Here is a 27,822-nt window from a genome sequence, read left to right on the forward strand (position 1 = left end):
TTAAGCAAAAACATGACTTCGAGGCCTCTGACTGAGGCCGAATGCGGGCAACTAAACCCCCTTAGAAAGCTTGCAGACCACGTAACCCACGACCAGGCATTCAGCGACAGCCACGGCCAAATATTCCAGAGTAGTTCGGATCAGCTTGTGGAGCAGTTCTTGCAAGAAACCAGAGCTGTGCCCCAAACTTTCCGAATGGACGATTTGATGCGAGAAATGCAGGAAATAGAGTCTCAGAGGTCGTCTCTGCCGCCCGTTCCGGCTTCGAGAGTCCTAGACCAATTAAATGATGATGCTTGGGCTCAGCAATATCTTCAAGACGGTAAAGTGTTCCACGAGAATGCGTACCGTGATATTTGGAACCAGATATCGTCCCAAGAGCAACAAAATAACTTTAATTCAACTGAAAACTTGTGGATTGAGCAGTTTGGTCAGTCGGGGCCTAGTGAGTTGCAACAAAATGCTAGGAAACTGAGAGAGTCAATGGATGATTCAAAATTTGTGTATTCCAAATTTATGAAGTTCATGAAGAATGTGGAAGAAGGCGAAATAAAGCTGGAAGATGATGTCAAATTGACAGAACAAGAAGCTCAGGATTGGACAGACAAATTTTTGCAAAATGTAAACAACTCCCCGTTAGACGAGATTTGGGCGAATGATTATTTGAAAAGCAATGAAGAAGAGGTCAGATCTTCATTTTGGGATCAGCTACAGGAGGATATGAAGAGTGTGACTCAAAGTGATGAAAATTCTGCTCATCCCTGGGTAGACGAGTTCACTACATATTACAATACCCCTCAAAAACAGTACGAGTTCAGTGAAGAGAACCCCATGTTGGACTTGCCAAATCCTATAGAAAAAGGCTTGCAGCTGTTGCAAGAAGGAGATATTCCTAGTGCCGTACTTTGCTTCGAAGCAGCCGTCAAGCAACAGCCTGAAAACTCTGAAGCGTGGTTGCTATTGGGTGAGTAGGCCACCAACAATCATTTAATCCAAGGGGGTTCCAGTGTTTATGGAAACCTTTGAACGCTTCTTTACTAATACCTAAGTTTTTCATTCAATTATAATTATTACAGTTACATATATAACATTATCTGTATAAATAATAACACTTAGTGTTAACAGGAACTCTGAAACTCCGCCCTTAATGTTGCCTTTTTAACTCTGTATCTTAATAGAAGAGTAGTTTTTTATTAAATTGAACAATTACCAAAAAAACAACACCATAAACGGAATTATTTTGTTATTCAAGAAAAAAGAAGCAACAATATTTACAAATATTAAAAATTACAAAAATAGCTTCAGATGGTGAGAGAAAGACAGAAAGCCAACATCAGGACGATTCTTAGAGTGCCCTTTCTCGTCGTATGCCGAGAATTATTATACTTTTGAATGCGAAACCCCTGAGGTTAATCCATACATATTGTCATTTCCACAGGCACAACTCAAGCGGAAAATGAACAGGATCCTAGTGCCATAGCTGCCCTAAACCAATGCCTACAGCTAGAACCTACAAATCTAAAGGCTCTGATGGCCGCGGCCGTGAGCTATACGAACGAAAGCTATTACAATCAGGCCTGTTACATGCTGATAAACTGGCTCAAACACAACCCGAGGTATAAAGATTTGGTACCGGAAAATTTGCAGCTGCCTAGACAGGTGACGAGTCTACTGGGCCAGGACAATCAAAGGCTCGTGCAAGATCTGTACATGAAGGCGGCGCAAAGGAATCCTCAAAATATCGACCACGAGGTGCAGAGCGGGCTTGGCGTACTATGTAATCTAACAGGCGAGTACGAAAAAGCTGCAGATTGCTTCCGGACGGCCCTATCAGTTAACCCGGACGACGCTAGGTTGTGGAACCGACTCGGCGCCACTTTAGCCAACGGATCGAAACCCGAAGAAGCAGTTGAAGCTTACTACCAAGCACTGAATCTGGCACCTGGCTTTATCCGAGCCAGATACAATGTAGGGATTACCTGTATTAATTTACGGGCCTATCGAGAAGCGGCTGAACACTTTTTGACGGCTCTGAATCAGCAGGCCAGAGGAAAGGACGTCCTCAACGCCGGCGGCATGTCTGAGATGTCCGACGCAATTTGGATGACATTACAGATGTGCGTTTCGTTGATGGATCGGAACGATTTGAGGTCCTTGGTCAAGGATAAAAATTTACAGGCGCTGAATAAGGCGTTTAATATTGATTAAGCGTCTCAATGATATGTTATAAATCGAGTCGCACCAATGAATGTCGGGAAAACGGCAACATTTAGATTAGATTAGATTAGCTTTAAATTCTTTTCAGATTTTCCTAATTGCAACGGCGCGGCTAGATTTTGCGTTCATTAAAGATTTTTGCATGTTTTGTAAATAAGGGCAAATGTAAATATATTATTTTTGATAAGTGACGAAGCAAGCGCCGCAATTCGTAAACTGAACCCTGAACGTGTGTTGTGGGTGGCTCAAAACAGCCATAAGACAGAATTGAGGCGTTTTCTCCGCGGGTGCAAAAAAAAACAACCAAAAAAAGATAAATAAAAGCACTTCAAAAACTTTTCCGTTTTCATTTCCACAAGCGTTTTTTCCACTAGGGTAAACAATAATATAAGTTTAAACTCAGTGAAGCGTTCTCGTGAAATACTTAGATAAACGTAATTGAGTTTGCAATAGTTGGATTGGGGCAACAGCTTTCTTATTCGAATAGTATAAAAACGTAAACCATAACTTGAAAAGTTGGTTTGTTCACTAAACTTTACCGAATAAAATAACGACATATGACTTACCACACGTTTTATCGGGATAACTTAATAAAAAACAACATGCACGTACACAATTGAATTTACTAAACTACTTTTGAACCAAAAAAACATCTACGTAATACTTAAGGGTTGCGTTTTTCGCATTCCGTGATAACACCAATTTATAACCGACCGAAACTATTTTTCTATGGTGTGTACGGCCTACCCACAAAAATTTAAAAATGCAATAGCAGTGTTCTGAGCGGTCAGTACTCGTCAGGTGCGAGTAGTACCGGTTGCGCGGAGTGTAACTGAACTATTTTTCTAAAAAAAAATGCAGACATTCGTCAAAGGGTTTAAAACATGGGCCAAACTGGGTGACGTACAGACGGAAAACGTCGTATTCAAAATTCACTGTAAAATAACAGTGCTGATGCTAATACTCTTTTCGGTACTGCTTTCTAGCAAGCAGTATTTCGGGGACCCCATCGATTGCGACGTAGCTCAGAGGAAAGAAATTGTCAATCTGTACTGTTGGACGACCGGGACATTTATCATCGATAAGAAGGGTAAGGCAAACTTTTAGTTTTTGAAATGAAAATAATTTTTTTTCTTAGTCGAAGGCAGCTCGGACCTGCAGGGGTTGGGCAACTTGGCTTCCGCGGGTTCAAAAGAGACTTTTACGCTGCTGTACTATCAGTGGGTTTGGTTTCTGTTTCTCTTGCAGGCGTTGTGTTTTTATGCCCCCAAGCATGTTTGGAGATTATGGGAGAGACGTCAGTTGGCGCAAATAATTCAGGATTTGTGTAAGTAGTATGTTATTGTGCAATAAGCTTCGACATTGGTGAAGTGTGATAATAAAACTATTCAGGTATGATGTTTATGCAATTGGTTGAGTTAGTATGTAACTGGATGCTTTTTATTGCTTGCCGGAATGTTCCGCGAATTTATGGCCTGCGAGGGTAATCTAACAAATGTTTGCAGTATTTAATATAGAATAAATTGATCATTGACATTGATACTGACTGTTTAAGGTATATTATAGCAAGTTAAAAAAAAAGTAAAACAGATATATATAGGCGCGCGCGCGCACACACACAGAAATATTAGAATACTAAATATAAGCACAATAAAAAAAATAAAAAAATAAACTTCTTTTTTTATTTATTCCTTTTTTTATTGAAAACAAACTTACTCTCAAGGTATTTTCGAGATGGTAGTTCAAAATCGCGTTTTTAAATGGTGTCAAAGTTTATTTCAAATTTATTAAAAAAATTAAATTGGACAAAGCTTTAGACAGTTTATCGTGACATCTCCACTTGTCTGTCATCTTAAGTGGAACCCAATAACTTTACGCTGTTTCCTATCGCCAACGTTGTGTTAGTCGCTATTGGCAAAGTTTGGCAAAACGGAGGCTTTCGCTATTCCGTATTTTCGTTCCTTAGCGTTATATATTTTTTCAATAAATAAAATAATCTCTCGTTATAATTTAATCTTCAAAATAATGCATATTCTTATTTAGGTGGCCCTTTGGTTACCGAAAAATGGACGTTGGAGTACAAGGAGAAAATTGTCAGTTACTTGCTTCACGCTAGGAATTTGGACATATACAGTTTTAGGTTTGCTGTTTGTGAATTCCTCACATTGGTGAACCTGGTAAGTTCTAAAATTTTGATTTTGATGTGTAAAAACATATAGCTACTAGAGATGTAGAGGCCCTACCTATGTCGATAATACAGGAACTTATGAAGCGACTATGAAAAAAATTTAGCTTGCGCGAGATTTAAAGTCCTTAAAAAGAGAAATTAGAAAGGTAAGGACATGTCTAGATTTAAAAAACAAGCTCTGAAAACAAAATCGTTCTTTAACTTCAACGCTAGAAATGTATGGACTGATGTAGATATTGCCAAAAATTCAAACTCAGTTGCGTCAACCGCCTAGGATGCATTGGTTAAATCTTCTTTTTCGGAGAAAATTGGTAAGATTCATTAATTCAATAATTATCACGACAGGCTTTTCGGTATTATCGAAACGGTAGTGTAATTGTGTAATTGTAAACCCTTCCGATTATGAAAAGATAGTAGGGCTTAGCTCGACAATACGCAAATAATACTATGAAAAAAATTTCAACACGCGCATGTGCGAGATTCAGGATCTCGTTTTTAACCAATGAACTGGCGGCGCTCAAAATCCAACATAGCCGCTGACAGATTGTCAATAAGTTGGGGGGGCGCATTTTTACGGCAGAAAAATATCTCGTTAAATGATCTGGGAGAACGAGTAAAGTGCAGGTTAGTGGGTGAAAAATATCAATGCCGCATCTATTTTTGTCGTAATAGGGTCACTATATTATCTAATAGCTATATGTGGATAAAAAGAATTCTTTCACTTATTCCTTTTACACACATTTCGCTAAGCGGGGCATCACTTAGATATTCCAAATCCTCCTGATGAATTGGTACTTGAAAGGCGAATACCTGTCATACGGCGTGAACGTGGCGACGGGGGCGTGGCCGGAATCGATGAATCGAGTGTTTCCAAAGCGGGCCAAGTGCAACTACACGAGATACGGGGCGAGCGGCAGCGTGGAGTCCCGCGACGCCCTCTGCGTTCTCCCGCTCAACACACTAAACGAGAAATTTTTTTTGATACTGTGGTACTACTTCGCGGTTCTGATGATCCTGACTATTGGCGCGCTCACTTTTCGTTTCTTGTTTCTTTATTCGGGTAAGGTACGCGAGCATTTGTTAAAAATGAGAGTCGCTGGCCACGGGATCGGCAACAAAAAAATCAAAACGATCGTCGAGCATCTGTCCCACGGCCAATTTTTCGCTTTGCACCACATGAGCAAGAACTTGAACCCGATAATTTTCGATGAGCTGCTCGTCGAATTGCTCGGCAGAGTCGTGCGCCACAGGCGTGATAATTCGATAAGCGTTCCATAACTAACCAAAAAATAAACTCTGCGGGGTCGTCCATAGTAGTACGATATTTTTTCTTTTCGGTTTAGATCCCTTCATACGTAGATATCGACCTCTAAAGAACGCTCCCCAGAGTTAGTTACACTCAAATGACTTTGTTTCCACTGTCATTGTTATACGATAACGTGGTAGAAATAGCAAACTACTAACATGAAACTTTTGTATCGAAAACTTCTTGTTTATGATAGTGAAGAGTTATTCCGGAACAACACACGACTTACGACATTTCTATGTGTTCATAGCGAGAAGTTTGTAGAACTTTGCCATTTTTTCGCGTTCTCAATTCCGGAGAACACATTTTGTTGGCCCCACGGCAAAAGACTGACGTACAATAAACGCAACAGGGTACTCTAGAATTTAACCTTTTTTTCCTCTTTTATAAGACCAATTTAGTTTTGCGTCTAGTTAAGAATCTCTATTTAATTTGTAATTAAAATATGTATTGGTTAGTTCCGACGTTTCTGCTTTACAGTATTTTTGCTTATCAGAATTACCTCCACACAACCTCTACATTCTATTATTAATTCCAGTTTGTTTTTGTTATTTCGTTTTTGTTAGAATTTTGTGATATACTTAATTTTTAAGTGATAGATGATGTAACTCGTTACATAGTCCAAATATGCAGTTTTTTATATAAATAAATTATTTTTGTTATTTTTCGCATGTTTTACTTCCTCTACGCTTATTTATTTAATCAAATTCACAACAATATTGTCACCCAAAAAAGATACACGTTTCGGCAAAAAACACCCATAAACAATACAAAAGACAAAATATAAAATTTTATTCACTCACACCACTTACACTCCCTCCAAAGAGTTTTTAGATTTATTTTCATTGGTAATAAGTCTCATAAAGACTGGCAAGTGACTATAAATCTTAATAGACATTACATGGTTGCTTTTCGTGGTATGAGTTAACCCATTCAGTGAAACTGACAATTTGGAAACTTAATAAGTCTAGTGTAATAAGCTTTTTCATTAAGTTTGGAGCAAGGCCACTGCCCTATAACTGTCCATCCTTTTTGGATATTATGGTCAGAAAGATTCCATCGGATTTGGTTTCAGCGTTGCTCTTAAAATTGCAAAAATTATCCTTATTCTTACCCCAGGCTGTTGGATATACCACCACATCCCATAATTGTTTAACAGTTTATCAAATCTCTAGCATTGGGATTCTCAATTTAAAGTTTTGTTTATCGAGTGAAAAAAAACATATGTCGAAAAAAATTAGGTTTATTTCTTATCACCTATGTCAAGGAATACAAAATGCCTTTAGTCAAAGAAACTAAGACCCATGTCGTCGTCGGACTCTTCCGGTTCCGACTCCTTTTTCTTTTCTTCCTTTGCTGGCGCCGCGGCTGCGGGAGTAGCGCCTCCAGCAGGGGCTGCCCCGGCCGCGGCGGGAGCGGCTCCGGCTCCGGAGCCTATGTTTGAAACCAGCTCTCTTATGTTGACGCCTTCCAAAGCTTTGGCGAATAGACCGGGCCAATAAGGCTCCACATCTACGTTGGCAGATTTTAGGATTGTTTGGATTTTTTCGCCCTAAATTCAGGACAAATACAAAAAAATATAAACATCAGTGGCTTCACCGTATGCTAATTTGATCTATACTAACTTTAAATTCATCCGATGGTTAGACACCCACAAGATATTCTTAGATTACTAGGATACAACGGGAGACAACATTAAATTTTACTCACCGTGATTGCTACATCATCGTCCGCCAAAATGAGAGCGGAATAAACACAGGCTAACTCAGCGTTTGATGCCATTTTTGCAGCAAAATTATTTAAATAAGTGCAAGTCGCCGTTCGGCCTTAGCTCTGCGAGAACAAGCACGTGTCAACAAACACACACTTCGAAAAGTGAATCTTGAAAGACCAGGGTGAGGTTAGGGTGAAATCATTTCGTCGTTGGTGCCAAGGTATAAAAAATAAATAATGTGGTTTTGGCTAACAGAAATCATAAAAGAAAATGAATTATCGTTGAACTGCTAAACGCGGGAATGTTTGAATCTAACCTGAAACAAAAATTGTTATGGACGCAATTAAAGAAATTTTGGGAACAAAAAATTATGAAAAGCTTCTGGAAGGTAAAAATGGTGCTGTTTTACAAGCAAAAATCTGTGTTAATATCGTATTTCATTCAGCAAACATAAATTCATTGCCCCTAATTGTGTCTAGAGAACTCAAAGAGCTGGAGGAAATTACCGAGAGCACTGGGGAAATCGCAAAACAGATTCAAAGAGTAGCAGCAGAACATATGTTAAAAAACAAAATGTGTACCGCGCTTCAACTTCAGGAATTGGAAATGATTAGTAGTGGTTGCAGTCAAATAGATACATTATTGAAAGGAGGGTTTCCGGTTAATGGTATCATAGAAATAGTAGGGTCAAGTGGAGTCGGAAAAACACAACTGTGTATGCAGTTAGCTCTGCAAGTGCAGTTACCAAAAAACTTGGGTGGTTTGAAAAAAGGTAAAAATGATATGTCAAACTACGAAAATGTTATGTTGTTTCCAAATTAATTTTAGATGCAGTTTATATTTGCACCGAAGATTCATTTCCGTCGAAGCGTTTTAATTCTCTCTCAACCTGCTACAAAACGAAATATCTGAGCAATTGGAACTTTCTAGATCAAGTTTACCTAAGCCACGTCTTAGACATTTCCACCTTTAAAAAATGTATCTTGGTTGAGCTCCAATACTTCCTTAGGCCAAGAAATGTTGGACTTATAATAATTGATTCCATAGCGGGAGTATTTAGAAGTGAAAATGATTCTGCAGATTTTGTTTCAAGGAGCAAGTTACTGATAAGGATTGGTACAACACTTAATAAAATCCAAGATGAATTTAACTGTGCTATTTTCGTGGTGAATCAGGTTGTTGATGCAGATAGTAGCCTTGAACCTTGTTTAGGATTGGCTTGGGCCAATAATTTAACTTATCGTTTCACTTTGTCCCGAGCAGATCTGCACAATATTCCTAGAAAATTCGAATGCACATTTGCACCAGATATTCCTAATGGACATGTGTATTTTAAGATTACTTGTAATGGAATACAAGATCTTTAGTCTAGTGAACAATATATATGTGATTTAATCTTTTTTGGTTAGTTCATAAGATTAAAATTAACACAAATGCCTTGTTTTATTTTCACATAGGTAAATGCCTTGTCCTCGTAGAATTTGTTAATTTTTAGTTGGCAATTCTTCTTTAATGAAAACTTGGCCCGAACCTAGAAAGTACTAATTTAATTTACAGGCACACGGCTTAGAAAGGGTACTTGCGCACTGTAACAAGGTTAAATCGTAATTCTTTTGTTTTTAATTTTAAAGCAGCGAAAATTTTAGTCGTATTTTTAGTGCTGGAATGAAAATGGATTTAGCCCCATTAAATAAGGTTTGTAGCCGAGAATTGGTAGTAATTGAGTTTTGATAATAAATAATTTAGGCCCATCAGTTGGAACGGCGCGCGGAATCGTTGAACAAGCAAAAACGGTTCGACGAATGCATCGAGTGCCACAAAAACATAGTCAAGCTTCTTGGCGAATGTTGCAAATTAACAAAAAATCCTTTGGCGTTAGAATCTATCCGCCTTCAAAAAGAATTTAACGAAAGGCAAATAAAAACCATGCAACTGAAGAAATCTTATCTGAAACGTTCTGAAAATGAAAAAAAGCAGACTGTTTCCAAAAACAATTTAATGAATGTAGATGAAAACTTGGAAACAAAAATATTCCGTACGATCGAGACCCACGACTCTCTGATTTGTTATTTGGGCCAAAAAGGTATCATAACGTCGGGTGCCAATAACATTTGTGGCAACAAAACCGAAAAGGAAGAAAAAGAGTCATCACCTCCCATTTTTGGTAACAAACACCCCAAAGATGACTCCACAGTCATAGAGGAACTGAAACTTCTCAGTGGTCAGCTGAGAGAGTCTGTGCAAGGCCTATTGGTGCAGCTAGATGACAGAAACAAGGAAATTGAGAAGCTGAAAAAGAAGATAAGGACACTGGAGGTTGAAAAATGCAAAGGTAATGCCTATTATTTACATTTTTATGACGGCAAACAAATATTTTGACAGAATATTTGCGTTGTAGATAATTCAAGGAATTCGCTGGATTTGAAGATCGTGACAGACTCCAGCGGTGGCACTTCTCCCTTAATTTTTTCTCCCTGTAGTGAACGCAGCCCTGATATTACTGATTTGAGGAGTTTACCTCCCTTAGAACCTTTGGAGATGCCCAATTTCAACTTTACCAACTTGAAGCAACTGGGAAGCCCCAATTGATTTTGTGTATCCGGGCTACCTACACTAGAGGTTTAATGTGGTCACATCATTCAAAGCCTGTACAAAACTATTTTGAAATAATGTCAACACTGCCAAAATGGTTACCATCTACAAATTGCTGTAAAGTGACTGCTGAATGATACCCTCTATTATGTGACAATTTAGTGGGCTGTCTCAAATTCCCAAAAACATTGAAATCCTGTTTTAACATTTTTAAACCCTTTAAATCTTAGATTGTTGATCAGCATATATTTGTATCTGTCACGCCAAAATTGCCAGGGAAATAAAAATCTCTGCCAATAGTACCAGATTGTCACGAGATGGCAGAACTGTAGGAAAAGGAAATAGGAATCCATTTTTAAGTGCATGATTCAATTTAAACCTCTCATATTTGTAAATAATTGTAAATAAAAATAGACAAACTTCTAATTCATTATATTATATTTAAGCATAAAGGTATAAAATAAAATTTATTTCGAATCATATCACTGTTTAATACATTTTACACATTTCTAGCCTTCCTTGAATTCAAATTTCTTCTTCGCGAAATATAACTAGGATAACAATAAACGAGGTATTTTGTAGTCAAGGAAAGGGAAAACATTCACATCACCGTTTAAGTACAACAATGGGTCCATTCTCAAACACTATATTGTACCAAATATGTTTCTATTCTTTGGTCGTTTGTTTACACACAAAATAAAATATTGAGATTCTTTTGATATTTTTTGCTTACCTGCATTATTTTCCAGAGAACAAACATTAATATATTCGGAATACAGTATACATTGTGACACTCGGGAATTCACCAAATATAACCTAATAATAATTTAATAAACCTATAAAATTTAAAGCCAATCCATTTGGAAAAGATTGTGAGATGTCTGACGCAAGCCTCACAAAAACGAACCTAATAACTGTCGAAATAATTGAGCTTAGGACAAACCCATGGAAAGCCCCACTTTTTTCCATTTCTACACTGACTGGAACTAAATTAGTACTTATCCTCTGGCAGAGACTAGAAAAAATATATCTATCACATATATAGGTACATATTTATACTTCTATTATACAATAGCAAAAATAATTGTTATTATCATAGGAAAAATGATTTTGTTGCTGTTTAGCTTCAATCTGGTATTTTTTTCTTCAAACCGTCTCGAGGAAGGCTTGTTTTAAAATAATAATAGAAATTTACATCTGGTAGCTGATGACAAGCAATGGGAGGTCTAAATAACAACTTCATCAATGAACAACATAAGGACTGCAATAGAAGTAACGAATGGAAATAGTCAAATTGCTAAACTATCAAGGTGTGTATGGCGGAGGTGGCATGGAATAGGGTGGGGGAGGCGTGGGACTATCAAAATTATCCATGTCATCAAACCCATCAATCAGACACCTATCATCGTCCTGATAGGAAGATTTATAAGGTAAGAGCAGAGTGTAGAGCAAATTCAGAGCTTGCAGACCACCTGCAAAGTATGTGTCAGCCGCTACTTATCAAATCAAGATTTTACAGATTACCAGCCAGAGCCAACAGGTAGAACCCCAAGCCATAAGACACATCAAAATCACTGTTTGGATATTTGTCCCTTATAGAATCTTGGAGAATTATTACGACATAGTAGGACATCATTACTATTGTCATTATAAACAGAACTAAAACACATTCAAATATTGTAAATGCAAAAGCAAGCAGGCAAAACCAACTTGTGGATACACTAGCTCCAGAATATTTTCTTGATAATCTGTATATTTCAGTTTTAGGAGCCACCAAGTCCAAATAAAACCCCACTAGTGAGAAAATCATGGCCATAAAGCACAGTAGGATTATGATTCGCATCAGATTCACCACTGATGGAGTTAAACAGTCATATTCTAAAAATTTTCATTTTGCCTTAACAGAATCACATCATATTCACTCACCTTCATAGTTAATGCCTCTATTGGTGAAACCAAACCAAAAAAATTGCCCGAGCGTTAAGTAGGGCACGCAAAAATTGCCACTGATTGAAAACCAGGTTAAATCCACCAGAGACATGCTGATAAGCGTGATCGAAAACATGTGCAACATAGACGAGACGAGGTTGCGCTCGTCGTCTTTTTGTCGAAAAAAATCCAGTATATTCTTGCAGTTCAACCCCGACATTGTTTTTATTACGGCAATTCGGCTTTCAGCATTAAACTGTTTGTCTAACGACGTCTTTGGTATCTGAAAGATCCGCCCTCCATAGAAATAAAACCCCAGGCGAAACGTCGCCTTTAAATTCCTTTTCTTTTAAAATCGCTTAAAGAATATGCGAAAATTTTGACACTTGACACAATTTCGATGTACGTATTTGGGACAAAAAAAAATAACCAAAGCACAGAATGTAAGAATACAAAACTTGTTTTCAGACTGCAAAAACACACAACACCTCTTCGCCGATAAAGCAGATAAACAAAAAAAAAATCAAAAGAAACCTATCATTTTTTTGACCTGTTTCCACCTTCTAACTATAGATGGCGGCAACGGATAAATTTATGGTTTAATTTAAATTGGCGATTCGAGCTGTTTTTGATTATGTGAAAAGTTAATTAGATAACACGTAGTTGCAAAATCGGTAATTAATGGAAACTATTTTCAAAGTGTCAGATATCTTTAAAAGATACTGGATCTCCAGATGTGTACAAGCAATCGCTCCCACTCTCGGGCGAAAAGGAAACTAATTTTAACCCTTTACAATTTAGCATTTACAATTAAATTGTACGTGGATGTAGCTGCACTAACAAAGATAAAGAGGGTGTTAGGTATTATAGGCATCAATTTTTTGTAGAAGTTTGCAGTTTTTCTGTAACCTCCTTTTAAAAAAGCTTCGGATTTTTTTTAAATCCGACCCTGTCTTCGACAAGCTTATTTACCCACTAACCACGAGCCACCGTCGTTAACGTTCGAAATTCAGTGTAGATTTCACCCGGGATGGTTGCACGAAAATTGGAGTGCCGCGATAAGATAACAATTTTTACTTCATTGCTTCGATTGTAGATCAAACCAAATTCGAGTTTTCAAACATCAGAAATCGAGTCAAGTTAAGTTTCACCAGTCAAACGAAATCGCATTAGTGCTTTGTCGTGATTGGTTTAAAGGTTGACAGGTGACCTTCGTTGCGTCACGTTATACCGTGTGTTGGTGGAAAAGTGGTTATGTGTGTGCGATGCGCCGGTGAAAATAGATATCCTTTTAATTCCGTCGGTGACTTAGTTTTTTTGCAGGTAGGTCGTGCATAGAATGTAGAAAGGTCTGGTGACAATGATAATTGTGAAGGCTATTTCACATATTTAATGGTCGTTTATTTAATGAATTGAATTAAAGCGAATGATGCATTGGTAATTGTGATAAGACCGACAGCATCTGATGTAGCAGATATTTATGATGGGTACCACAAACATATTTGTTACTCTTAATAATTTTAATTGGCTCACCAGCTAAGCTGTGTTACTGTGTGAACCGCGCCATCCATTCACATCACACATGATTGTTAAAAACGGCGTGAACTGCTCTTTATTATTCAGTTTACGTCGTATTATTTATAGCGTTCAGGCTTTGGTTGATGTTTTTCATAGAAAGGCATGGAAGTTATATTAATGTTAGCTAAATATAACATTTTAGAAAAGGCATTGTAATATATTAACATATTTTTGGCCCAATTAAATTTTGTTTTCGCGTATTTTTCTTCCCAATTTCAGTCCCCTAATGTTAATGTTGGACGTTGGAGTTGCAAAAATAAACATCGACGCAAAGTATGTTTTTGAGATGTTGACTCTGGTTATTTCAGAATATTTAAATAGAAAAGTATGTATTGTCCGGCCGACCATAAAAACATGTCGATCAATATCGTCGAATTTCCGATGAGCCAGCTATTATAATATCGTTTAAAAGTCATCTATCGTTTGCTATTATCGTCACTGACCTTTGATAATTTCATAAAACCCATTGTTCTAAAATCGCGGCGATGAACTCTTTCACAACACTTATGTCTAATAATTATAATAACAATAGTTGTCCAACTAATCTTCTGTATTAACCAAGTAACGAGCCTGGGGGAGTTGGAGTAGTTTTTTGTGTCACATGAGCTTGGAGTTAATAGAGTGACATTTGGAGACATAAATATCATCACAGCTAGTTTCTTGTATGAATTATGTCACGAGCCATCCCTACACCCATAGGAAGAAGATGCTTAGCTATATTTTGCCGCGTTAGTTTTTAATCACATAAAACTGTTGTTTCGCATATTTGTAATTAATTCTTTGTAATTTTGAGAAACAAAGTTTTAGCGACTTTGAGTTTTCCGTTGAAAAAGTTGTGTTTATTTTAATCATTTGCTTTTATTAATGCAAAAACTTAGTATCTATGTCTCCGTTTGGCTTTTAAAAATGGTGTATTTGCTACTATACTCTCTGTCAGTCAGTAAAGAAAGTGGATATGTTTTACGATGGCCCAAACAAGTGTGACCGATAAAATATATTTTTTTAAATGATACACCCTATTTTTAAATTTTGTTTTGAATTCCTTTTTAAAATGTTGTTGTTGTTAATAATAATAACTTTTCCATTATTTTGGTTTTCCTAAAAAAAAACTGGTTTTCACACTTGCAAAAAAAATTGTTATATCGCTATTATTTTTAAAGGTAGATCACTCATGTTTGTTATTAGCGTTTTTTGAAGATGACGAAAAAGATATATGCAACGGAATTTGAATTCTATGCTACAGAGTGTTCAAAATAAACGAATATATTTCTTAAATGATACATCATATATACTATTATTTTTTCTGAAAGATCTTACAAAAACGGGTAGACTAAGGTATAGGACATTATACATAAAATATATCTAGAATTTTATACATAATTCAAAAATTAAGTATATGCCGGGTGTTCCATTTAAAATAAGAAAGTTCATACTCGCCCACGAGAAATTAAACACCCTGTATACACAAAGTTAAATTAAAAGCTTGTAATACTTCAATTAACTTTTGGCTCCATCCCCTATAGTTTCTGATATAAGGTATTATCCCAAGATGCAACACATTATTTCCTAAATTAAATTTGTCAGATTACGCGGAAACCAGAAACGCTGGATATGATTTTAGGGAAAATTTTAATTTAGACTTTATAATAAACTTATAAATAATAAATAGATAAATAAAGAAATAAATGAATAGGTCTTTATTTTCCCACACAGTACAACAAAATACAAGAGAAAACAAAATTACTAACTAGACTAAAAATAGAGTAAAATGCCGACGATCAGGCTATATAAACAGAAAAATATAATAATTATGAATTAAACAAGTAGGTTTGAATTATAGCATTTTATTGATTTTTAAAGCATTCAAATTTTAATACTATGATTTATATAGTTGCTTTTTAAGTACTAATTACTATTCTGCAGTTGATGAACACTGTTTTGATAAGCGAGAGGCTTTTAAGGTTTTTTTGAACCGTGACAAAGTTTTTGTTTGAATGGGTCAGAATAGTTAGTGTACACTTTACTGATGTGAAACGAACTAACTAACTACTAACATTTTGTAATTGGCATTATCCTATACTTTATAAAAATACAGGAAGAGTTTGTTACCAAAAGGCCCACCATGCATTTTAAATAAAAATTCGCCTCAACAAAACCGCCGCTTGTTTTTAGTCTAAAAATGGGCCTTTTCGCCAAAACGCTGCTGGTAATGGCCTGCGCATTCTCAGCGTCGTGCGTATGCGACGACAAAACCGAAAGTCTCACTACGGAACTGCAGCTCGACGATCTCGAACTGGCTGACGCGTGCGAGTCCATATCTTTGGGCAAAAAAACCGCGTTACTGACCGGCAATTTCCAAGACGTGGTGAGTGGACGCGTGTCGAATGTTTTTGGACGGCCGTCGCCACGCCGTCTTATTTTTTCAGCTGGCCGCCGAAGAAAATTACGGGGACATGCTCAAAGTGCACGCGGAAACTTTGAGAACCTTCGACTACGTGGCGGACGATTTGGAGAGGAACGTTACGTACCAAATCAAACCGGGCGACGGAATTTTACCGAAATCTGACTGGAGTAAAGTACGTCTAGGGTTATAAGAAAACCACTTGCCATATTAATGACCAACGAAAACAATCGTTTATCCAAGAAAAACAAAAAAAATCAAAAGCAATTTCCCCGTTTAGTGCTATTTACAATTTGATACTAACCAAATTTTAAAGTGTGTTTAACTAAGGTTGTGAAGTTGCTGGTACAATTCCAATTTCAAATTTCCTGCAGTTATCCTATTAAATTACCGCCTTGGGTACTAGCTTAGACCAAGAATACCAGAGAGCATTCTCCACTACTTGGTAGATAACATGTCAAACTTCTGGATGTCAAAGAAAACCAATGATTTTAGAATGTCCGAATTATACATAATAAGAAATAATGGACCCCTGTGGCTCCCCCGAGAGTATTTGCCCCTGATCCGAAAATTTATCACTTGAGGATATTATTCGGTTTCTATTATTCAGATATGATGACAAGAAAGGAAAAGATTTATCAGAAAATCATTTATTTATCATACGCCCGAAAAATATCATTCACCACAAAAAAAATTCATACAGTAAGATTTTTTATCAACATTAAAAGAATTAATAAATGAAGATCTCGGATGATTTAAACATTATTTTTATTAGTACAAGAACAAAAACCGAATTAAAAATCTGATTTAAGTACCAAAGTCTCAATAGTTAAGTCCATTTATTTTTGGAAGAACTCGTTGCCGAAAAAAGTGCAGTGGATTTTCTTGTATATTCCGGATATGACTCTGGCAGACTGGATTGTCACTTTTTAATATCTGGGTTCGATTTGTCTTATATCTTTCAGATTTGATCATGGTATTCGCAAAGTCTCGGTCTTCCATTAATCGCTATTATTTGAGAACTTACAAAAATACCTTTCTTTAATTTTGCATCTTTTAGTGTGTTAATTTCTATAAAATATATGCCATTGCGTCGCAATGTTTAGAATGTTGTAATGTTCCAATTTTTAATACAATAAATATGACATCTCAAAAATTAATTCAAAAATGTTTCGTGACAGAAACAAAAAAACATTGTTTTCCATTAGTTTAGTCATCAACTAACCAAAAATATGAAAAATACCAAATCACAAAATCTTTGCGGACCCGTTTAATTTATGAAGTCAACGTTATCAGACTACTTATTTATAGGGAACCAAGATAACGAACGCGCAAAGGCTTAAGAACTACTTCGGTTGATTTTTCACATTTATTCGGCAATAGCCGATGACACAAAACGATCGATACACTATGATATTATGCAACAAGTGCGGTAAACGGCATTTGACTCACGAGTTTATTTGACACGAGCGGAGCGCAGCGGATCGAATTTTTAATAAACGAGTGAGTTAAAAAGTTTACCGGAACGTGTTGCATACTATACTTTTTCTACGATCGTTGGTTTTTGGGTACATATTTGCAAAACAACACGAATACATTCACTGATATGACCGTCAGAATTGACAAACGTCAAAATTCAAAGCGTGGGAAATATCTCCGAAAACATCCGATTGGTGACGCTTCCCGCACGCTAGATCGGTGTGTAATTAGGTATTTTACAGATGGGAGTAGACAAAATTTTTCTATAGCGCAAAAAATTAGACACGTCATCTGGTTTCTCTTTCGATTGTGGTGGAGAAGAGCAGGGTGGCAACCTGACCACAAATTCTTATCGCTACTTTTCAGTTGGTTCAGTTCAAGAACCGAATGGCAGAGGTCGCGAACCAAGCGAAAGTACCTTGCGTGAACGGTACCAAAGGCTGCTTCCTGTCCAGGAAAGACTACCAAGAGGTCCTTCGGGACTCCAGGAACGCCACAGAGCTCGGGAATACTTGGTCCGCTTGGCAAACGATCTACAACGTTTCGGACGTGGAGAAACTTGGCCAAAACCTTCATCTGGTCCGGGTTGCGGCCGCGTCGAACGGTACCCGATAACGGCTTCCAGTTGTCGGTGATTCGAGACGCGCTTTTTTTAGGTTACGAAACCGCCAGGGAGTATTGGGAATTCCTCGCTAATTATCCCGGAGCGTACGCGATGGCCGAAGAACTGTGGGAGGAGCTGCGGCCCCTTTACGTCAAACTTCACGCGTTCGTCAGGCGGCGATTGTTGAAATATTTCCAAATTGAAGGTGATTCGCTGGACATACCCGCCTATTTATTAGGTAAGCGACGCATGTGCTGTAATTCCGACTAACTTCGCACGTTAATTGAATCCGATTGACTTTGACGACGATGAATCCGCCCTTATACGCTGCTGGACATAATTATGGCAACGAATTAAAAAATTCCTAAGATTGGAAATAAGATATGAGTGTTATTTGCTCGCATGATTGTTCACCGAAATCTTTCTTTAAGCCGGTGCATCACGGCCACCGAAGGATCTACTGCGCCGCTCTCCATAGCTATAGAGCGTTTTCCAGGCTCGTCCCTCTGCCCAGAGTCTATAATTTTAATAGTGGCTCCTTGCCTCTAATTTGGTAACGTCCGGTAGATGGAAACGCAGTCTTGATAGGCCTTCACACTGACATAATGTGTCATGTGTATGGCTCTTCTTGGCAGAATCTGCATTCACCCCTTAGATGTCTCTTAAGCCGGCAGTAGTCCGTCACAAACCTACCATTATTCTTACTGCTTTTCTTTTGTGGTTTAGCAGGTCTTCTGAATACTTGACAGATGGGCCTCGGAGGAATTCCTTGACTTGTCTTTGTCCTGTCCTACGCCCCACAGAAGGGTTCTGGTCCGATCATACACCTTGACGAGCCTTCACGTGTTACTTTGTTGGCGGTTTCGTGGCCTTCGTGCCCTGGTACCCATGACAGCCTCACTTTATTCTGACTTGCTAACTGGTTTAATCCAGAAGTAACTTGATGGTATTATGATGTTATTTTGCTGGATGATATAGCTTTTATTGCCGCTTTGCTGCCGGTATAGATCGCAATTGTCTTATTAGGAATCTTTTTCATTTCTATTTATTTAACTTACCCATTGGGATAGATTTTTTTGTTTTCGTTCTGGGTTTATAAACTAGGCAACTCCTACTCTTTCTTTGGTTTTTGAGCCGTCTGTGTACCAAATTATATCTGGTTTGGCCTTATTGGTGGGCTATTTTTCTTATTTTCTCGGGCTGGTATTTGAGCCTTGTAATGATTAACAAATCAATACTTACTTGGGTGTTGTGCAGCCATAGGACTTCGTATGCCTTTATCTCCCTGTCGAGTTTATCATGTTTCTTGCAATGTGCACTAATTATTGGTGACTCAGCCTTACAGTAATCTAATCTCGCTTTGGTCTCAAATCCGCGCGGTAAAATCCCGGAAATGTCCGAAGTGACTCGGATTCGTGGGAAACGACACTGACGTGGTAAAGTGACGCTTCTCGCACGCTTGATCGGTGCGTAATTAGCGGGAGTAGAAAAAATTATTTTTTTCACTAAAATATAAGATTGTCCATGGAACTGTGCTTTCGGGAAATTCGTCATCTTCATTCTTTTCTAAGCTGGCGTTAACAAAACAGTAAATTGCAAACTAGGCTTTCGCCCAATAAAGCAAGGAAACGTCAAATAAGAGAAACAAAATGTCCGACCACCATAGTTTTGTTTTATCGCATATGATCACAGCAAACTCGAAAAAGAAATATGTTGTGATATTGATAACATAATCTGTTTTTGTAAAACATTGTATATTTCTTCGATTTTCGGATCGGTTGCAATACTTACGGGCGATGGTGTATTATATGGCTCGGAACGGGTGTAGTTCATGTAGCGCGATCCTGTCGTCCGTGAACGGCTTTAAGTGATTTTAATTGATTGACCGTGAGAGTTGGAGATGCGGAGATACAGGGCGATTTAGCCCAATTGCCGAAACGATATTTTGTTCTGTTTAATTCGGATTACATATGTCAACTAAAATCATGTTTTCGCGGCTCACGTGATTATTATGACGCCGAAGAGACGTCGGGTTACCAAAACCAAAAATTACGAAATTTTAAATATTTAAATATTGATCTGCAACGACCTATGGAAATAATATAGTATATCTTTGGACCAGCGTATTGGTGTTAGATTCTTAATTTTTCCACGTTTTTCTGATGTTATCACGCCTTATTTAAGATTTAACCTTTACGTGCCCATGATTATTTTAGAAGAAAATACCTGTTTTGGATTATGGCAATTGATATATAATATGTCTCTAGGGCGTTAAACTTAATGATTGCACAAAAATTAAATAGTAAAAAGGGGTTATTTGACATAAACAACTGCTTATGCCAGGTACACGCGGAGCAAGTGAATTCCCGGCGGCTGACAGGCTTCAGCGAGCGTTGTGCGTGGACGGTGGCACCCTCTCTTGGTCATTTGCCGAATTACGGCCCAGACTCGCGCTCCCAATTATGCGAACAGCCAGGAGGGCCTGGTCATGCTAACAGCAATGAAATGAAAAAAACTTCTCTACTTCAAGAGAAGTGATTTGTCTAATAAGTGCAAAAGAAAACTTTGTTTTTTGGAATTGCCTACTAAAGAAAAAAATGCTGTCTTAATGACATGTTTAAAAAACCACTGCGTCTTGTGGACGTGAATATTAAGTTCCACGTCATAATTCGGCGTCAATCGCCTCAAACCTGCGTAATAATCACATGCACTTCGAAGTATAATAAAAGTTTTTGGTTGCCTTGCGTATGCATCTATACAGACAGGCAGTTCTAGTACTTCACAGACCACGTTTCAGGCCAGAAGTAGCATTAGCACCGTTGACACATCAGCAAACTGTTGACTAATTAGGAAGGCTATTGAGCTGTCGAAACAAATAAGCAGCCCTGCAGGGCGTGCGAACAGGAAGGCAAGATAGTATATATATTTTCGGAGACGACTATGACCTGTCATCGCCTGCGTGGAGTCACTAGGCTTTGTCTAGGAGGAAGCAGAATTGGCCTGCTGATGCCTAAGTGCTGTAGGGTAGCATACCCTCCTCCCCTTACACACGCAGAACTCCAAGCGGTTAATATAATCAAGATTCATTAGTAAGATGCCGCTCATTGAGAAACAAATCACATTCTGAATAAACGTTTTTTTATGGAGGTGAGTGTATTAAAATGCAAAGGTGCTGAAAACATCGGAAATTGGAAATTTCAATAGGTAATCATAAAAAGTAACGAGACGGTACTACTAACAAGATTGCTTTCGAAAAATCGACGGTGGGCGGGGCAAGTTTGTCGCGAGTAGCGCGAAGCAGCTTTGTATTTTGAAAAGAAACCGCTTGGCAGTTTCTTATCCTAGAGGGAGACATGGTTTTTCTATCGTGCTCATGTGGACCACTATGAAGCCTGTATAAAGTGTCTTTCAAGTGTCGCCGGACTTCATAGTTGCGGCAAATTTTATAACTGACGAAAGCTGAAACTCTCTCTCGACACAGTTTACGATACCGCTCAAATCAAATGATCGCATCTTTAGCAGTTTTTCATTTATCCCCAATAATTTACCTATAAAAACGGAAATTTTTAGGACGTTTTAGATTTTTTTCGCCATAAACGACACACCCTGTACATAAATAAAACAAGTTCGAAATAGAAGTTGTAGCCCTGGATCTCCCACCTTTCCTAGTATATCATTTCTTCCAATAGAGTAAGTGGTTTTCAAGAAAGTACTTGTTTTCTGAAACCATGCAGTACGTGGTAATAGCCAATGACGTTATCGCGTCTAGATTGAGGGCGAGAAATGGTGACTTTCATTTGCATTTTTTCAAATATCTCGAACAGCGTATGAGATAGACGAAAACCGAAAATATAAAAGTTTTAGCTCTCGATGTGACTTATAACACTGTTTAAACCAATTGGCCATATTTTTCACGAATTTTGATTTACGGCTAATAATTTAATAGGTCTTTTAGATTTTTTGTCTGTAATTGAAAAACTCTGTATATAATGGCAAAAATGCCTAAAATAAAAGTTACGGTCCTGGATCTCCCGCATTTCCCGGTTCACAAATTTTGCCGATCGGGTTAATAGTTTTCGAGAAAATAATTTTTTTTTTGGAAGTCAAAATATACCAAAAAAATTTTCAAAATTTTTGAATATTGAAATTGAAATTAATACAACAGGTGCGGCCTAATAAGACGAAGAATTCCCAGGAAGTTTTTAATCGGAATCAGTTACAGTGAAAGTGTTGATCGAATAAGAAAGATGACTTCGACGATTTCAGGCGACAGGTTTGGATCGGACTGGAGCGAGGTTGCCGACATTGTCCTGCCCCATCCCCAGCTGCACTTCGACGTCGAATCGTACCTCAAATTCAAGGTAACGCCTTTGACATCAACAACTCCAGATAAATTGCTCTCCATGTTCCCGCCTTCGTATACCGCCGAGCAACTGAACTTTTAATGCATTCATGTTCTTTGTGTGTGCCGTCAACATCCAAAGTAAAAGTAACCAAATAGAAACTTTACTTACTTACTTTAGACAAGGAACGAGTGCGGTGAGGGGTGATGCCTAAACATGAATTGTTGCTATGGCGACCATGTACGGTGGGGGAAAATAATTCCCGAGAGGGGCAAGTAGTCATTGGCTTGCGGGATTAAAATTTGCACGGTCGATTTACAAATAGTAAATTTGAAATATTTAATAAAGTATCTTCTGTGAATTAGTAATAATATGTATAGTGCGTTAGACAAACATTTTTGGAAAATGCTTGGAAAGACTCCACGCTAGTGTCTTATAAAAGTTAATTTTTGGAAAAACTAGGAGCGGAATTAAATCACATTTATAATATCTATTTCATTTTAAAATACCAAAAATCATAACCAAGTTATTATAATAACTAATCATTGATTTTTAAATAATATAGTCCTTTTGTCGAGGCTTCGAATTCTACTTCTTTTACAATATCGTTTCTTTTTGTTGTTTCCTTTTTGTAATTAATTTGATTAGACTTAGGGCATGACCTTCATATCAATGACCACCAAATTCATCTATATTGTGGATGGCATTAAAGTTTGTCTCGTTTATTGCATAAATTTCATTTACTTTATAATAAATTGAGAGGGGGCATCACATTTAAATCAATTGCAGACCTATAATAAATTACTCAAATTAAAATGATCTATATATCTTCTGGTAAGTCATTTAATAAAATATCAATTTCCAAATAAGTATAAAGAAAGACATTTTTTCTCTATGGAGAGATAATTTGGATTTATTCAAGGACTAAATGTCTAAATTGTGTGAAATGACGTTCGTACCGTTTTCTTGCGGGATACTGTGGTGCAGAACGGGACAGTGATGAAGAACTAAAAATTAGATTTCAATGTCAAATTAAGATATCAATTGTATCATCTTCATTTTTGTGGACTAAAAACTTCACTATTGAATATTTTAAACTTTTAACTCCATCACATTGAAAATCAAAGTCAGAAATTTCTTTATCAACAATAACTAATATTATGAACAATTGCTACACAATATAAGAAAATAAATGCACCGCCTATGAGTACTCGCCAAACTTGACACTGTTGCGGCATTTTCACTGTCAACTGTTCAACCTACTTTTCTTACAAAGGCACGGCAAACTTGGACGCACGTGAAATGAAGCTTAGACAACTCCCCCACAATGTCGTAGCGTCTGTTTTTTGGGATGTTGTCACGTAATAAAAGAGCATTTCTTACTAACCGTTTTGCTATTAGGATAAACAGATGTAATACTATTTATTTACAAAACTGATATAGTACATACATATATACATATATATACATGGATGACTGAAAGGTTTTCTGATTCTCGAATTTTTCGTGGGTAGAAGAATTGATTACATGCGAAAATTTTAGTATTATCCTCATCGATAGAAATCTTAACCGCGACTTAGGTCCTTTACCCGTAACCATTATGGGAATCGGTCGTCCGTGACGGTGTTTATGCCCCTCATTTAGCTTCCCCCCCCCCCCGCAAGCAATTTATAAGCAGGTACAAAGTAAAATGCGCGCCAGTTTTCATTCAAGCTCAGAAGAAGTCAACAGGATGATTCGCGAAACGTCAGCAAGTGCGATTCATCAACAATCCAGAAGTTTTGTAAAAACCGTTTATCTACAATATAATATCAAAAATGTTTGTAATTCAGACGATTGGTTCCACACTGAGTCAAATTATAACTTTATTTTTGAATTATAGAACCGGTATTTTCTATACAACTCCAGTTTGAGTTTGTATTTAGGTGCTCAAGCGTTTTTCCCTCTTGTCTCTCCCGCCGTCTTAAAAATCCTCTTTCGCGTTTAGAACGTCAAGGAAATTTACCGGCTTGCTGAGCGCGGCGTGGAGGCTCTCTCGCTGGGCGACCTGGGGGACTCGTTCTGGCGGAACAGCGATTTCGACGCGTCTGCGTGCGGCCCCGAAATCCTCGAGTTTTACTCGCAGCAGTACACCGAGTGAGTGCGTCGCAATTTTGTCGTCGACTGGCCCGCAGGAACGGTTAATTTCAGGATCCGCGAGTGCAACAGGTCCGCCTGGGTTACATACCTGGACGCCCACGAGGCCGCCATCCGCGTGGCCCTCAACAACAAAGACCACCAGTCGCTGCCACGTCAAAACTTGCGGTACTCGGCGATCGACGAGGCTTTGTACGCGCTCGGGTCATTGCTGGCAGTCGAAAGCTTGCAGTACCACGGGATAGTGGAGGGGGGCGTGGCCGGCGGCGAGAACTCGGTGGAGATGACGAAACTCCTGCTGACCGCCATGAGGATGCTGCCCGGGATGCCTTACCATTTGGCCGTGGACATTTGGAGGCTGCGGGAGGTCGATGGTGGGGCTGGCAACCTGACCCAGAGTTGGTGGAGGTACAGGTTAGTATCGCGCCGTTTGGATGTTCTCTAAAAAGCGAACAATCTCGCTAGTTTACTTAAACGAAGCCGCCAATAGAAGAACCCAAATTGAATGCCTCCTGTAAAGTATCTTTCTAACAAACGCTTGCCGAAGTCGTTGATAACTTTAAAAATATTTTTTCAAATATCTCGCGCATCCTGTGCGACGGACGAAAACTGTAAATAGGAAAATTGTAGTAGTTGCAGTTTTCTATACCGCGTCAACCAGATTATCCCAACTTTTACGATTTTTCTTTACGGGCAATGTTTTAGATTTTTTGCTTATCAACCACACCCTGTATGTAATCCAAAAAATGCTCACAGTAACGGTTATAGCCCTTCATTTCCCACGTTGCCTGGTTCATGAAATATTTTTTTCTGAAACTATGCAGTACTTCCTAGAGTAAATGTGTGCCATAGACGTAAATACAAAAATTGTAGCCCTCGATGCGGCCCACAGTATTCGTTTAAACCAAATGGTCATATTTTTTACGATTTTTCAGGGATTGTTTTGTTTTTGTCCTGTATTTAATTCAAAAAAGTGCTTGAAACCAATGAATGTTATAGTTCCGGATCTCCCGCGTTTCTCTATTCAAGAATGCTGTCCATCAGATTAATAGTTTTTGGAGAAAATATTTTTTTGTGAATGCCCAAATAAAACAAAAAAAAATGTTGAAATTAAAAAAAACTTCGCCATGTTCAGATTGAGCCCAACTTCTAAAGTTTAAATGCAGGTTTGAACTTCCCTGCCAAATCTGAAGTCGATAGCTGGAACACCCATTATACTTTTTAATTTATCCCGAACACCCTCTATAATATGTGAACAAACTGACCACTAAAACACAGTCTTCTAGTTATAGCCAATTATGTTTAAAAGAACCCATTTTTTAGTTTTCCCAAAATTGCCGATGCTCCCTGTATATTATCAAAAAATTATTACGAATAAGAGTTTTTGATCCGGATGTCGCACGTCTTTTCGTTCAAAAATTTTTTCGATCGTGTTTATCGTTTTTAAGGAGTTTTTTTTCACCCTTGCAAACGCGATTTTTAGTTTTTAAAAAATTATGGTAGATAACTTTTGTATTGCTGTTGAATCTCCTTTAACGTTGGCTGGGTTATTTCATCATTGGATTGGTCAGACTAAACCAATTACAATTTTGTTAAAAGAAGTGTTATCTATATTTCTCTGTTATTAATAAGTTAATGGTCGATGAAAATATTTTTTTTTCTCAAGGTCTATTGTTTCTATGTGTCGCCATATTTGGGATAAAATTGACAAAGGTGTATTACGTTCTTCTAAAAAAATCGTCGTTTTCATTAACTGCTTTAGTAAGAGCTAAAACGTTATCAACGATTGGGCGGAAGATAAATAAATTGGATGGTTTTTAACAGAACGCCTTTAGCGTTATGTAAAAATAGCAGAATTTATCTTTTTTTATTTGAAAGATCATCAAGAACAAATTTTTGTGGCACTGGATCTTCCGCTTTTTCGGTTAAAATTAGATACTTGAAGTTGACCCAGAGTCATTTAAATATGACCTTACACGAAAACTTTGTAAGAAATATTTTACGCGATATCTTTGATGATCAACCTCCCAGTGTATATTATATTTTGTGGCTTTTCAGGAGGGAGTACCAAGGGGTCGGGGGCGTGACCGACCGCGAGACCGATTTCTTCGGTGACGGTTACGTGCTGTTCAACAAACCGCATGTGAGGTAACGATACACCCCCACTCGAGTAATTAATTTGGTCCGTCTCGGGTCGTTTTTTCTAGCAATTTCTTTGGCGTAATTTTGGCTTTCCAACTCTTGGAGTACTACAGGGAGCAGTCCGAGGACCCGTCCCGTATCGTCGAAGATATCGGCAAGGACGAAACGTTCGCGACCTTGATCAAGGAGAGATCCACCACCGACTGGCCGTACATCCTGACGTTCAACTACGGCCTGGAAATGACGGCATCGGCGCTATTGAAGTATTTTCAACCTCTGGAAGCGTATTTGGAGACCGCCCCCGACGAGCAGATTCCCGTGGTGACTACGACTACCACCACCACCACTACTACTACGACGACGACTACGACTACCAGTACTGGGAAGCCGCCGACTACGACCGGTGGCGTGGATGGTAGAGCGGTTAACGATCGGCCCGATCAGCCCCGGGACGCGGACTTTGTGGGAGCGGGGAGTAGCGAGGCTGGTATGTACGCGGGACTAAGCGTGCTCGTCCTGGTGGCCGTTTTTCTGGCCGGCGGGTTTACGTACAAAGTTTTACGGAAGAAGAGGAGGACGAACAATAGGAGGTTCGACACGTAGCAGGATCTGGAGAGAAGTGGGGGCGACCTCCCGTTTAGTGCTGTGATTATAGTTAATTTATTGTCGATAAGGCGGGGCTCGACGGAATTGAGCCGATTATGGCGGGACATCACAACCAAATGTCTGACTATAGCATTAAGGTTATTATTTTTGGTAAAATATATATCGTTTACCAATTTTTTATGTGGCTTTTTTTTAAACTCGTAAAAGTTGCTTTTAAACAGAACTAGACAAAACTATAGTCAAAATCTATTTTGGGCAATAGTTAAAAAGCACTCGTCCAGTTAATAACAATACCAATCGAGTAATTATACTAATTAAATTGCGTAAATGTAGTTAGCTTTGAAAGGTTTAAAAAATAACATTGCGGAGAAAGCACAAAAGAAATAAGATAGTTTGTTTCCGTTTAGTTCAATACACGAAAGAGCTAATTAATCTGACAGTTGCTTTTTTCCATTTTTAGCGGCAAAAGTCAAAGGAAATACAGAAACATTCGGATACTTTTGGTGTTTTTAATAGTGTGGACACATTGTTGCTTGTTTCCAAAGTTTTTGATTGAGTTTATTAATAATACAAAAATTAATGAATGG

General features: G+C 38.0%; 7 protein-coding genes across 8 annotated transcripts; 5 read left to right on the forward strand and 2 right to left on the reverse strand.

Moving 5' to 3' along the window:
- The first annotated feature begins 7 nt into the window (after positions 1–7).
- LOC132702255 (peroxisomal targeting signal 1 receptor) lies at positions 8–2,777 on the forward strand. Its single transcript, XM_060670788.1, has 2 exons — positions 8–964; positions 1,439–2,777. Exons 1-2 carry the CDS (start codon positions 13–15, stop codon positions 2,206–2,208), a joined length of 1,722 nt encoding a protein of 573 aa, XP_060526771.1. The 5' UTR covers positions 8–12; the 3' UTR covers positions 2,209–2,777.
- A 10-nt stretch (positions 2,778–2,787) lies between these two features.
- On the forward strand, positions 2,788–6,338 carry LOC132702256 (innexin inx2-like). Its single transcript, XM_060670789.1, has 4 exons — positions 2,788–3,307; positions 3,356–3,544; positions 4,261–4,394; positions 5,171–6,338. Exons 1-4 carry the CDS (start codon positions 3,073–3,075, stop codon positions 5,681–5,683), a joined length of 1,071 nt encoding a protein of 356 aa, XP_060526772.1. The 5' UTR covers positions 2,788–3,072; the 3' UTR covers positions 5,684–6,338.
- A 600-nt stretch (positions 6,339–6,938) lies between these two features.
- On the reverse strand, positions 6,939–7,617 carry LOC132701690 (large ribosomal subunit protein P1). Its single transcript, XM_060669805.1, has 2 exons — positions 7,422–7,617; positions 6,939–7,263 (listed from the first exon to the last, which is right to left on the reverse strand). Exons 1-2 carry the CDS (start codon positions 7,491–7,493, stop codon positions 6,994–6,996), a joined length of 342 nt encoding a protein of 113 aa, XP_060525788.1. The 5' UTR covers positions 7,494–7,617; the 3' UTR covers positions 6,939–6,993.
- Positions 7,618–7,675: 58 nt separating this feature from the next.
- Positions 7,676–8,825, forward strand: LOC132701687 (DNA repair protein XRCC3-like). Of its 2 annotated transcripts, none has more exons than XM_060669802.1 (3): positions 7,676–7,813; positions 7,905–8,197; positions 8,254–8,825. In XM_060669802.1, exons 2-3 carry the CDS (start codon positions 7,984–7,986, stop codon positions 8,790–8,792), a joined length of 753 nt encoding a protein of 250 aa, XP_060525785.1. In that variant the 5' UTR covers positions 7,676–7,813; positions 7,905–7,983; the 3' UTR covers positions 8,793–8,825. The 2 variants fall into 2 exon arrangements, with proteins under 2 accessions (XP_060525785.1, XP_060525784.1); XM_060669801.1 differs by having other exon boundaries at positions 7,678–7,813; positions 7,871–8,197.
- A 144-nt stretch (positions 8,826–8,969) lies between these two features.
- On the forward strand, positions 8,970–10,027 carry LOC132701688 (nuclear receptor-binding factor 2-like). The gene is made up of 3 exons (XM_060669803.1): positions 8,970–9,120; positions 9,172–9,757; positions 9,824–10,027. Exons 1-3 carry the CDS (start codon positions 9,091–9,093, stop codon positions 10,012–10,014), a joined length of 807 nt encoding a protein of 268 aa, XP_060525786.1. The 5' UTR covers positions 8,970–9,090; the 3' UTR covers positions 10,015–10,027.
- A 1,286-nt stretch (positions 10,028–11,313) lies between these two features.
- Positions 11,314–12,509, reverse strand: LOC132701689 (transmembrane protein 127-like). The gene is made up of 4 exons (XM_060669804.1): positions 11,944–12,509; positions 11,728–11,895; positions 11,542–11,676; positions 11,314–11,489 (listed from the first exon to the last, which is right to left on the reverse strand). The coding sequence occupies exons 1-4, from the start codon at positions 12,164–12,166 to the stop codon at positions 11,323–11,325; spliced, it is 693 nt and encodes a 230-aa protein (XP_060525787.1). The 5' UTR covers positions 12,167–12,509; the 3' UTR covers positions 11,314–11,322.
- A 395-nt stretch (positions 12,510–12,904) lies between these two features.
- On the forward strand, positions 12,905–27,380 carry LOC132701686 (angiotensin-converting enzyme-like). The gene is made up of 10 exons (XM_060669800.1): positions 12,905–13,269; positions 15,697–15,889; positions 15,951–16,100; positions 17,771–18,008; positions 18,061–18,246; positions 22,275–22,369; positions 24,339–24,487; positions 24,542–24,901; positions 26,546–26,635; positions 26,695–27,380. Exons 2-10 carry the CDS (start codon positions 15,704–15,706, stop codon positions 27,230–27,232), a joined length of 1,992 nt encoding a protein of 663 aa, XP_060525783.1. The 5' UTR covers positions 12,905–13,269; positions 15,697–15,703; the 3' UTR covers positions 27,233–27,380.
- The last annotated feature ends 442 nt before the right edge of the window (positions 27,381–27,822 follow it).

Source organism: Cylas formicarius, unplaced genomic scaffold, assembly GCF_029955315.1.
Source record: "Cylas formicarius isolate icCylForm1 unplaced genomic scaffold, icCylForm1.1 PGA_scaffold_5__7_contigs__length_24384050, whole genome shotgun sequence".
Taxonomy (NCBI): domain Eukaryota; kingdom Metazoa; phylum Arthropoda; class Insecta; order Coleoptera; family Brentidae; genus Cylas; species Cylas formicarius.

What these genes read in the sequence shown, in the direction of transcription:
- LOC132702255 (XM_060670788.1), top strand. Translation starts at nt 13, where the DNA reads ATGACTTCGAGGCCTCTGACTGAGGCCGAATGCGGGCAACTAAACCCC. An exon ending in TGAAGCGTGGTTGCTATTGG is followed by an intron (nt 965 to 1,438) that starts GTGAGTAGGCCA and finishes TCATTTCCACAG; the next exon opens with GCACAACTCAAGCGGAAAAT.
- LOC132701690 (XM_060669805.1), bottom strand. Translation starts at nt 7,493, where the DNA reads ATGGCATCAAACGCTGAGTTAGCCTGTGTTTATTCCGCTCTCATTTTG. An exon ending in ACGATGATGTAGCAATCACG is followed by an intron (nt 7,264 to 7,421) that starts GTGAGTAAAATT and finishes TCCTGAATTTAG; the next exon opens with GGCGAAAAAATCCAAACAAT.
- LOC132701686 (XM_060669800.1), top strand. Translation starts at nt 15,704, where the DNA reads ATGGGCCTTTTCGCCAAAACGCTGCTGGTAATGGCCTGCGCATTCTCA. An exon ending in AATCGTACCTCAAATTCAAG is followed by an intron (nt 22,370 to 24,338) that starts GTAACGCCTTTG and finishes TTTCGCGTTTAG; the next exon opens with AACGTCAAGGAAATTTACCG. An exon ending in TACTCGCAGCAGTACACCGA is followed by an intron (nt 24,488 to 24,541) that starts GTGAGTGCGTCG and finishes GGTTAATTTCAG; the next exon opens with GATCCGCGAGTGCAACAGGT.
- LOC132701688 (XM_060669803.1), top strand. Translation starts at nt 9,091, where the DNA reads ATGAAAATGGATTTAGCCCCATTAAATAAG. An exon ending in ATTTAGCCCCATTAAATAAG is followed by an intron (nt 9,121 to 9,171) that starts GTTTGTAGCCGA and finishes TAAATAATTTAG; the next exon opens with GCCCATCAGTTGGAACGGCG. An exon ending in GGAGGTTGAAAAATGCAAAG is followed by an intron (nt 9,758 to 9,823) that starts GTAATGCCTATT and finishes TTTGCGTTGTAG; the next exon opens with ATAATTCAAGGAATTCGCTG.
- LOC132702256 (XM_060670789.1), top strand. Translation starts at nt 3,073, where the DNA reads ATGCAGACATTCGTCAAAGGGTTTAAAACATGGGCCAAACTGGGTGAC. An exon ending in ATTTATCATCGATAAGAAGG is followed by an intron (nt 3,308 to 3,355) that starts GTAAGGCAAACT and finishes TTTTTTTCTTAG; the next exon opens with TCGAAGGCAGCTCGGACCTG. An exon ending in TCCTCACATTGGTGAACCTG is followed by an intron (nt 4,395 to 5,170) that starts GTAAGTTCTAAA and finishes GGCATCACTTAG; the next exon opens with ATATTCCAAATCCTCCTGAT.
- LOC132701689 (XM_060669804.1), bottom strand. Translation starts at nt 12,166, where the DNA reads ATGTCGGGGTTGAACTGCAAGAATATACTGGATTTTTTTCGACAAAAA. An exon ending in TAGAGGCATTAACTATGAAG is followed by an intron (nt 11,896 to 11,943) that starts GTGAGTGAATAT and finishes GAAAATTTTTAG; the next exon opens with AATATGACTGTTTAACTCCA. An exon ending in TGGAGCTAGTGTATCCACAA is followed by an intron (nt 11,677 to 11,727) that starts GTTGGTTTTGCC and finishes AATGTGTTTTAG; the next exon opens with TTCTGTTTATAATGACAATA.
- LOC132701687 (XM_060669801.1), top strand. Translation starts at nt 7,759, where the DNA reads ATGGACGCAATTAAAGAAATTTTGGGAACAAAAAATTATGAAAAGCTT. An exon ending in TTATGAAAAGCTTCTGGAAG is followed by an intron (nt 7,814 to 7,870) that starts GTAAAAATGGTG and finishes TATTTCATTCAG; the next exon opens with CAAACATAAATTCATTGCCC. An exon ending in CTTGGGTGGTTTGAAAAAAG is followed by an intron (nt 8,198 to 8,253) that starts GTAAAAATGATA and finishes AATTAATTTTAG; the next exon opens with ATGCAGTTTATATTTGCACC.